The sequence below is a fragment of the Gambusia affinis genome, linkage group LG19 (genome assembly GCF_019740435.1).
Source record: "Gambusia affinis linkage group LG19, SWU_Gaff_1.0, whole genome shotgun sequence".
NCBI lineage: Eukaryota > Metazoa > Chordata > Actinopteri > Cyprinodontiformes > Poeciliidae > Gambusia > Gambusia affinis.
In genome coordinates this window covers 10,890,703-10,901,557 of record NC_057886.1, presented here as the reverse complement: position 1 = coordinate 10,901,557, position 10,855 = coordinate 10,890,703, and the positions used below count along the sequence as shown (strand labels likewise).

Genomic DNA, 10,855 nt, shown 5'->3' with positions numbered 1-10,855 from the left:
CATTTTATTTGACTTCTCATTTCCTACTCTTCTAACATGGTTATTTTGTCCACATGGTCTTAAATGACTAAATAAAGGATTCTTCTTCTTCTACAGCGTTTTCTGGCAGTTTACATACTTTGTGTATTACCGCCATCAACTGGACGAAGATGTAACTCAGAAATATTTTTTTTCCTATATAGTAAACAGGTATGTGGGAATTTTCCGTTTTTAAAGTGAGTCTGGTTCAGAAAGAAGCGCGTTAAGTGTGGAAGCAGCTAATTAGGAGTAACTCAGCGCAGGTGTGTTCAGCTGTGATTTAAATATCAACACTATGATGCTTGGTTCACTGTCTTGTGGGTCAGTCAGTAGCACTTGAAGTTTGAACCTGTTTGCCAAACTGGTTGAAGGTCTTCATGGATATGTTTTGGCTTTGGTGTGACCTCCTTTTAGGGCTGATGTTTTCTGGAGTCTGCCCTCATTTAGCGCTGGCTCTTAAATCCTCGCAGTATTCCTCTCTTCCAAGACCTCGGCCGCAGCAGACTCTTGCCATGGTTCAACAGGAGCAGCACCAGCCAGAGCTTGTCAACACTGTCAGAGTGGTCTGCCACCCTGACTCTCTAGAAGTGGTGATTGCTGCTGATATGTTTGCAGTTGGCGCTCCAGTGGACAATCGGGAGCTGCGTCTTGGTGTGGAGGACAATGAGTTTTGCAGAGCTACAGCTACTTCTGCAGAGGAATACAGGATTGTTGTTGGGCTGGATGACTGTGGCACCAAACACTGGGTAACTTGACCTACTCTGCTGCTGGTTATTTCACAATGTAAATCCTGTTTCTAAACTTGCTGCTTTTCCAGATGACTAAGGACTCCCTTGTCTACACAAACCTCCTTGTTTACGCTCCTCTGGCGTCCCCTAGTGGGGTAGTTCACATGGATGAGGCCGTAATCCCAGTTGAATGCCATTATGAAAGGTCTGCCTCTCGTTTGCTATTGAATGTGTAAATTATTGAAAAGCTGGTTTTTACCTATAAAGTTTCTACTTTTTATAGGAAGTATGGTGTATCCAGCTCTTCACTCGTGCCAACATGGATTCCCTTTGTGTCTACCCAAGCTGGAGTGGAAACCCTACACTTTAGCTTGAAGCTAATGAATGGTGTGTTCAGTTCTTCCCTCAGCTCTGGGGATTAATTGCAGCTCATCCCCCATGTTCCTTTCTCCAGATGACTGGATGTATGAAAGGGGTGCCCATGTGTTTTTCCTTGGTGAGCCAATCAACCTTGAGGCCTCAGTGAAGATTGGTCACCACATGGGTCTCAGAGTGTTTCTGAGCAGCTGTGTGGCCACACTTCAACCAGCACTAAACTCTGATCCTAAATACATCTTCATTGAAAATGGGTGAGAAACTGAAGATTCTAGGAGTCAAAGTACCTGCTCTTGCACAACTAAAGTGAGTTTACCAAACATGTACCCATCAATACATAGTGTCCGGACTTCCTTTGTCTTTGTAGATGCTTGGTTGACTCTCAACTTCCAAACTCAAAGGCACAGTTCTTTCCCAGGACCAGAGATAATAAGCTGCAGTTAACCATTGATGCCTTCAAGTTCCACAATGATGACAGAGGACAGGTGAGGATGTGTTTCTCTACTTTGGCACACATCTTCAGATTAATTATCAGTCCTTCTCTTTAGCTCTACATAACATGCCACCTAACTGCTGTGCCAGTAAATGATGTTGAAGCACCAAACAAGGCCTGTACTTTCCTGAATGGAAGGTGAGTGAAATTGGCAAATGAGTTGGCAGTGTGACATGAATGAGACTGAATCTTCTCCTCAGATGGAGGTCAGCTGATGGCAATGACTACTTGTGTGGTTATTGCAAAGCCCAAAATCAAGTGCCAGGCAAGTCTGGCATTCCTGGGATGGTTGGTCCTCGTGGTTTTGGGAAGGGGGCTGCTGCTGAATCCATGTGGAGGAGTGGGCTGAAGAATAGCAAGGGTAAAGACTCTCTCCCTCATGTCTGTTTGCATTAACTAAATGGTTTCTGAAAAAAAACAAACTAATTTTTCAGCTCTGTGGGAGAAAGATGCCAGAGTGGGTCCACTGACTATCCTGCCATCAAGTAAAAGTGTACGTCTTCCTTTTGAGGAGCTCCCTAGTGTCATCCAGAAACTTTACAGACCAACACTGTATGGCAGCCACTGGAGAAGTGGACTCTACAAAACTGGTGGGTTTAAGTGAATATTTAAAAGGCATAACTTGAACATTTTGACAAAATGGTCTGTCTTCCAGATCTGAGGCAGGGACTGGTTCATGAGCGCTCTACCTCTGAACTAGACGCAGAAAATGAAACTGAACTGAAAGGTACGGTCTTAAAATCTTGCTGAGTCTAAGTTGACCCTATAATTACTTTATGGATCTTTCAGGTGACTTTGAGGAAGCTGGACTTCATGATGAAGCAACCAACAAGTTCACACTGAAATCCCTAGATGTGTCAATGGCCAACAACACCAAATCTGGTTACACCAGCAGCACCTCTAAAGTGAAGAATGCAACTGAAACTGATCTATCTGAATAAAAATAAATTTCACTGGAGTTTTTCTCTGTAGAGTTATTTGAGAAATCCTACCTGGAGTCAAACATTTGTAACTGACATTTGTCCTTTGAACACATCTAGTAAGTTTCCATGATTATAGGAAACTATCTGAGCCAATTGTCATAGTTGAGTTGAAACTATTGATTATTTGGGGCTTTACCTTCCTGCCGTTTTCCAAAATTTCATCAGAAGGAGCTGTACATATCAGATGAGACTCCTGTCTCTTTTGGCATTGGAGAACCTGTGAAATGAATTTGGATCCAAGAATGGGCATGTAGATTTTATATTTTACACCCCTCTCATTGCATGTTCACGTTCACACTGTCTGGAAATGATTGAGACGCATGAAATCAAGTAGCCCACTATTGCAGCGTTAAACAACTACTTTTAGCCAAAAAATGTTAAGTGTTTATATGAAGTATGATTATCCTTTGATTATTTATTATAAACTGATTCTAAATGTAATGTGAATTCTTCCTTAACAAAAAGATTGCAGAAAAAAACTGTTATTTCTGCTTTCAGTATTTAATTCTAATTGTATAAGAATAGATTCATTAGCAGATGTTCAGAGTTAAGTTGCCTTGTGTTTTTTGTTTTTTTTTTTTTGTTATCATTGCTCAGTTTCTATTGCTGTAGAATTGAAACCAGCTGTAAAACTGTCACGGGACGTAATCTGATGCTGCACCATGTACCAAAAGCCACACCCACTGTAAGCAGAAAAACAGGAAACGTTTTTTGTTCATCTAGCAAACCACAAAAATCTAAGCTGTAGGGGAGTTGGAAACAGTTAGTCTGCAAGATTATCTATCACTGGTAAGTACAATGAATTTGTCAAAAATGTTTTTACAACAAAAAGAGGAAAATCTGCTTTAATGTATTCGTTATACACCTAAAAAAGTATTTTAGGTATTTTGTTGTATGTTTCAAATGTTAATAAAACCAAGAAAAGGAAGAAGATGCATAAAGACAGAAGCAAAAAAAAAGAAAACAATGTGAAGTTTGATTTTTACAAAAAGACTCTTCTTTTTAGACTTGGAACCTAGATGCAGTTTTATTATTTCCCGGTCATGTATATTTGTAATTGATATGAAACCACATCAACTTTTGAGGATGAGGAGAAACGTACAACTAACATATAAAGTGCTAGAGTTCAGTGATCCAGATTGAGGAAATCAAGGTTTTCTTTTGTTACTCACTTCCTGTTTTTAAAGAGTTTTACAATTGTGTCGTAAACATTTACTGTATTTGAAGAGATTTCATGAGATTTCATTTCTTGCTCTCTGTAATTTCTTGCTTACAGAGAGCATGGATAGTGTGTATATTTCTCGTTCAGTACCACATAGACGTCCATACAGATAGATTGTCTGTTAATATTATGGTTTCATCAACAGACAATTATGGCTGAATTACTGATGACAGTGACATTGCTCTATGTCTTAAGCTGAACATGGTGAGTGCATACAATACTATTAGCCAATATGACTGTGATTTTGTATCCCCTTATATATATATATGTAATAGTTGGTCTATTTTACAGTTATCAAGTAAAATGGACTGCAACTCTGCAGATTTGGGTAAGTGAAATAAAGTAAATGTAGAAAAAAAAATCAATCCAGTCCATAAAGTTAGGAAAGAGATAGAAATGTGTGTTTTAGATCTTGATTACAACTGTGTATTGCAGTGAATCATAAGATATTATGCTTTTGTTACAATTTTAGAAGAATACTCATTTTGTATTGTATAGTAAAAACTGTTTGTAATAGCTGTAAAGAAGTGTATTCTAAATGTATTTAAGAATTTATATTTAAATTGTGCAGCCTATGCTTTTTGTGTTCTGTAATTTCTATGAATTAAATATTTTAGCAGATAAGCATGGTTCAACAGAAACATTATTTTAACACTTGATTTAAACACTTTTATCCTGCAGAGTGGCAGAAACTGCCTTTCAACACTTGGACTGAATCTCATGTGAGCTCATGGCTGAAATCCATTGGAATAAAAGAAAATTACATACTAAAGCTGAATGAAGAAGAGGTGACTGGATCAGTTCTCACAACTCTACAGAGGGATTATCTCAGCAAAACCATTGGAATGAAAAGTGGCCAAATTGAACATTTGCTCAAGAAAAGAGATGATCTATTAAAGACAGAACAGAGCAAAACAAATACAAAAACTGTTACAAGTAGCAATGCAAAACATGACAAAAAAGTAAATGTTTTTGTGTCAGAAGGAACAACTGACAGGAAGGTGCAAGATGATAGCACTAATGCATGCAATGACATCGCAAAGTCTGGAGTGGGTTCCTGTGAGTATCGAAAATTTGACCAGCGTCCAACAAACTTCAGATATGTGAAGCACAATTCTCTTCCCCCAGAGACAGGACCCGAAAACATGATTGTTCCATGTCATGAATATAAGTCACTAGAAACTGCACACAAACTGGACTCAAAAAGACTTAAAGCAAAAGTGTCAAGTGAAGTCCTACGATTTGCATGTGCCTGTATGAATATGAGAGCCAATGGAACAATTCATTTTGGCATAATGGATAATGTCAAATCCACTCACAAACATGGCGAAATCATAGGGATACCTGTCAAAAGCCAAGACGATTTTGTGGATGCATTAGATTACATCGAAAAATGTTTTAAAGGCTCAAATCACCAAAGTGATGCTAGGAAATGCATCAGGAACCCCTGCTTCATTGAGGTTCTTGACAAGGAGAATGCTGAGAAGACATGGGTTGTTGAATATGACATTGTTCCAAAAGCCAGCATTGTTAAAGATAAACTATACTCTGTTGGTGTCCCAAAGTTCTCTGAGAAAGATGGCAAAGTGAAATGTGAAGAGCAAATCCCGTATCACCGGGTCGGGGCCAACACACCACGGATATCTGATGACGAACTAATTCGTTTTATTCAAGATCTGAGAGAGAAGGACCAACAGAGGGAGGAGGCTGAGTCCTCAGCCAACCAAACACCTCTGGAATTCAGAGAAGACCAAAAGAGAAAACTGTCCATCCTTCTGACGGGAGGGAAAACACACATGGACAATTCTCTCTTTTACATTGTTGTCGCAAATAAAATACAGCCAGAAGATCTTGACAGCATAACCTTCTTGGTTAACATGAATCTTTTTTGTGTGTTTGACTTTGATCCTGATTCTGAAACATCTGGCCTTTATGGTAAATACAAGGAGCAGAAGGCTGTAACTCCACATTTCCTCAATGACTATGAGAACAACAGAAGACTGGAAAATGCTGATCTTATTGCTTCTTTGAAACTCTTTGACCGAGTTAGTTGGATCTATTGCAATGGCCGAAACAACTTCCCTGGCAACAACGTTCCCACTGATGAAGAAACTTGGATCAAGACAAGAAAAAAAAAGATGAAAAAAGCTGTGTCGCTAATATGCAACGAAATCCTCCCCAGGAATTCATTCGTCGTTCTCTTTCTATTGATGTCTGATGTTGAACAGCCTCTTGTTGAGACTTTTCACGAGTTTTATGCTGAAATGAATGGGCATGATTGTTTAGTTGTCATTGCAGAGTCAAAGGAAAACTATAGAAAATGGTCAAGTCTTGCTCAAGTCTCTTGTCCCATTTCTGCACTCAAAAAAATCAGCATTGTTGACATGCCACTGACTCATGTGGATGCGACAGTTCAAAGCATTCAGCTATCAAAGAACCAACCACAAAGGAAACTACCAGTCTCAAATGGGGGTTTGTGTTTCCTAAAATCTGTTGACGAGGCTATGCTAGACTCTTTGGAGATCATCAGTGTTGACCAGTGTGATGAGACAAACCTAGAAATCATGAGTAATTATGAAATCAAAGAAACTGAGCTCTACTTCTACCGTGGTGGAAAAATTAACTGGATTAACTTCTGGCTTGCTGAAAAGCACAAATGTGGAGTCATCATTGAACGGGATGCCTACAAGGAAGCAAATACAATCCTGGACAATGTGGTTCATCGTCACAAAGCTGCACGTCCCATTGAAAGTGTGAACATATATCATCATCCTGGCAGTGGGGGAAGCACAGTGGCACGACAGATGTTCTGGAGTAGAAGGACAAAAGTACGATGTGCAGTTGTGAAACAGTCAAAAGAAGTCACTACTGTCTATGAGCATGCAGTGAAACTGAGGGAACATGATGAGAATGACAAAAACAACTGTCTTCCTGTGCTCCTCCTGCTGGAGGACCAAAATCCAGATTACATTGATGATCTTCGACGACATCTTGGAAATGTCATTGCAATCAAAAAGATAAATCCATCTGTGCTGTGCTTCATTCTGCTCATCTGCAACAGATCAAATGATCCAGAAAGAATGTGCAGGGCATCACCATCTCAAACAGTAGCGGTCACCCACAAACTGTCAGATCGGGAAAAATCTTTGTTCCTGAACAAAAGTGAGGAACTCAAATTCCAGTTTGAAGACTTGGACTTCAATTTCATCCTCACATTTGTTCTCATGAGCAAAGAGTTCCAACCAAGCTACATAAAGGATTTTGTTAAAAATCTTTTAGATAAAATTGATCATACATCACTGATCACTCGCCTCATCAGATTTGTGGCTTTACTAAACTGTTATGTAAAGGATTCCTACATTTCTGTGTCTCACTGTGAGGCATATCTTGGTATTGGTCTGCATGTGGTTGGAACTCGGTACCATGCCTTTGTTGATCATCTCAGTGATGAGGCCAAATTAATTTTCATCCATCTTAGAGACAGTTCAACACACATCCAGTCAATCCGTATCATTCATCTGCTTGTGGCCAAAGAAATCCTGAGTCAGCTCTCCGTTAATATGCCTCAAAGCTCTATTGCCACAGAGCTCATCAAAGATGATATTCTCATCAATCATAGGTTTGACAGAGATCAGTTTCTTAAGGTTATAAGAGCTCTCTTCATTAGACGCAATAAAAGAAGCAGAGGAGATCCAAAGGACACAACATTTTCTCCACTAATTGAGGAAGTCCAAACTGAGGAAGGCGGTGTTCAGAAAGCTGTTGAATTGATGAAAGCTGCATTCATAGCTTTGGGAAAGGATCCTTATGTGGCACAACAACTTGCCCGACTGCTTTACACCCATAAGAGATTTGAAGAGGCTCTTGAGTGGGCAGAGGAAGCAAAATCATTGTCTCCCCATGACACATTCATCCTTGACACACTGGGTCAAGTGTACAAGTGGTGGTTTTACCACTTGTATGACACCCTTGAAGAAAAAGACCCTTCCCCAGATAGGGGCGTTGAAATCATAAGCATTGCCCTCAAAGGAATATCTGCTTTTCGAGCCTCTGAAAAAACACCAAAGAAAGAGACGGTCATCCTTAACAGTTCATACTATGGGGAAGTGGATGTTGGCTGCAGGCTGCTGAAATTCTTGTCAGGAGTTGATGTTTTTTCAAAAACAACTGGATATTCAGAGCTGATGAATTACTTACTAACAGACTACATACCAGAAGAAGTCAGAATACCCTGGCAGAAGTTTCATCAGCAGCTGAAAGGGTTGGAAAAGAGCTTGAGACAAGCTCTGGAATGCATTTCTGAAGACCTGAGCTACTTTCAGACTGACATTAGTGAAGAGGATGAGGAACTTGATGCAAGAGATCCAGAGCAGGTTTACAATCCAAGAGAATGGTTGACAAGGAAAAGTGCTGTATATGCTGGATTTTTCTGTGGCATACAAGAGAAGAGCAATAAAGCATCTGAAAACCTGAGCACTGATGTAAAAAATCCTGGAAACGTACTCTCACCTTTCCAAAGACAGATGAGGACCTACAAACTTGGAGGAGGGAATGTTACATCAATCCTCTCTTTACTCTACGACAATGACCGAATGAGGGCTGGGAAAAAACTCGAAGAGATTATGAACATGTATCCAGAAAATCTGACATGGAAGGGCCTTGATGAAGCAGAGCTCACTAATGTCATTTTTTGCCAGATAGCTCTTAACTGTATCCTACCTGGATCCTCAAAGCTATTATCCCTCAAGCAATTACAGGATCTCAGCAAGGGATTTAAGACCAAAGGAAAATACATGTCATCAGCAAGTGCCCTCTTTCTTCTCTCTCTCCTGTTTTGGCCTGAGAACAGTAAAGAAGTGAGTTCTGCTGATGCTCAGATACTTCTGTTGGCCATTGATGCTCTTCAGAGATTATGTGAACAAAAAATCCAACACATGTCTCAAAGAAAAAGCAGAATTGTCACACACTTCTTCCTGGCAAAGGCAAGAGGACTAAACAAAATTGTCCACAGAAGTGCTATCGAAAAGCAGATCAAAGGAACTCTGAGTGAGAGAAAGTTAAAATGGCTTGGAGGGGAAGTTTGGAAAACCAAGGAAGTTGTGCAGCAACTGAAACGGATTGAAGGGTGGACAGAAAATGAAAACTTGTATGTCCAATGTGGGCATAAAGACAGCAAAATAAGAGTCATTCCTCGATACTCTGCTTCTTTGCCCTATGGAAATGAAAAAGTCACTTTCTACTTAGGCTTTTCATTTGATGGTGTAGTTGCTTTTGACATCCAGATGATGAAGTAACGTTAACTCAAATTAATCTTATCTTAAATTATCTTAATCTGGAAAAATGCATTATCTGTGTCAAAAAGGTACAGCAACATTAAAGTCATTTCCTCAATATACATATTTGCTGACCAAATTGAATGAATGTGAGGAGCATATGACAAAGTAAACTGAGAAGACTCATTAGAGTAAACAAACTCCTTCAGAAAGATGATTATCTGTGGAGACACATTCTGAGTGATAAGTTAACAGCTGTTTTCTGTGTATGAGCAAAAATGTATGCACCATATACACTGTAAAAGATTTGAGCTGCATTGAGTCTTCTTCAAATCAAGAAGATTTGAAAGTTAAAGATAAAGTCAAATTTAAAAGTTTTAATTTTAAACCTATCTTTCACAAATGTGTGAGTTTGTGAAAGATAAACTTACAATGACAAGTAACATGCTGCCAAGCTCACTGGGAAAGAGTTCTTACTCCTGTCTCTTTCTTCTTTCATTTATTTTAAGTGCTAACCTAAAAACTCTACTTTATTCAACTATCGGAGCTTTGACAAAATTAATAAAACATTTACGCAACTTACTATTGTAAGTTTATCTTTCACAAACACACATTTGGTTCAAAATCTAAAACTCACTAAATTTATTTGACTTAAGGAGTTGAAGATGGTAGACACAAATAAATGCAGTTCAAATGTTTTGCAGTGTGGAGAAAAATATTGGGCATGGAATAGAATTTGAACTAAGTATACAGCTAAACACATTATCCTGATTTAGACTGAATGTATTTGGTGTTTTTATGCATTTAATGCTTTTGAGATTTATCTTTTAAGCTTTTTGTCAAGTAGTATTATGACTTAAGATTTTACTTTATGCATAATTGCACATCTCTTTATATAGAATGATTTTTAGTCTTCGTTGTTTTTTAAACAAATTTTGCATAACTCATTGTTCTAACTTTAATAAATGTTATTGTGTTTTTAAAAGAGCGTTTGTCATAATTTGTGAAGGTTTGATCTTCATTAAGTTGCATAAAGGTTGTCATCTAAAGATTACGGTCCAACAAAAACTGAGAATTGTTTATATTATTCTTACTTTTAACAGATACTAAAACATATTTTCATTGCAGGACCTCTAAACATTGAAAGCAATCAATGGAAAGTAAAATGGGTTGAATAATTTCTGTCAATGGGATGCTGTGTTCTCTATTTCATTAAAGATGATGTTTAAAAAAAACATACTCAAAGTAACAGCTGCTTGATACTGGAGCATGGTTTGTATTTCATTTTGTTTTTTTTCCCCCAACTTCAACCCCCAAGATGTGAGTTTAATGTGATAATGAATAACCAATCAAAGCCTGATAAAACTGGCTGACACACCAGTGACAGGCCTTAATAACACTTACTTCAAATTTAGGGACACTGATATGTAATGGAGAATAAACTAGCAAGAACCACTTGTAACTGTTGTATCTAAATGCATTCTTTAAATATAAATGTAAATGTGTCTCATCTAAAATACACTCTTGTAACTGGGATTTTTACTCAATGAGTTTTTTTATCCAGGTAATCAGAGAGAAGAGAAGACTTTGGTTTTGTCTTGATGTATCTAGTAATCCAGATGTTTGACATCTATATGACACTCAGCCGAGATTATGTACAGAACATTAGTTTTAATGTAGACTGCATAGACCAAGGAAATCATGTTTTCAAGTAAAATAAAAGCACAAAAAAATTTACAGATGTTTGTAAATGTTTCTACAGG

General features: G+C 38.3%; 2 protein-coding genes across 2 annotated transcripts; both read left to right on the top strand.

The window, feature by feature from the left end:
• Positions 1-241: 241 nt before the first annotated feature.
• Positions 242-2,572, top strand: LOC122822446 (zona pellucida sperm-binding protein 3-like). Its single transcript, XM_044101115.1, has 10 exons — positions 242-764; positions 836-951; positions 1,030-1,133; positions 1,201-1,375; positions 1,489-1,606; positions 1,670-1,752; positions 1,815-1,975; positions 2,049-2,204; positions 2,270-2,341; positions 2,404-2,572. Exons 1-10 carry the CDS (start codon positions 396-398, stop codon positions 2,553-2,555), a joined length of 1,506 nt encoding a protein of 501 aa, XP_043957050.1. The 5' UTR covers positions 242-395; the 3' UTR covers positions 2,556-2,572.
• Positions 2,573-3,188: 616 nt separating this feature from the next.
• Positions 3,189-10,495, top strand: LOC122822445 (sterile alpha motif domain-containing protein 9-like). Its single transcript, XM_044101114.1, has 4 exons — positions 3,189-3,386; positions 3,965-4,023; positions 4,111-4,147; positions 4,501-10,495. The coding sequence occupies exons 2-4, from the start codon at positions 4,021-4,023 to the stop codon at positions 9,111-9,113; spliced, it is 4,653 nt and encodes a 1,550-aa protein (XP_043957049.1). The 5' UTR covers positions 3,189-3,386; positions 3,965-4,020; the 3' UTR covers positions 9,114-10,495.
• The last annotated feature ends 360 nt before the right edge of the window (positions 10,496-10,855 follow it).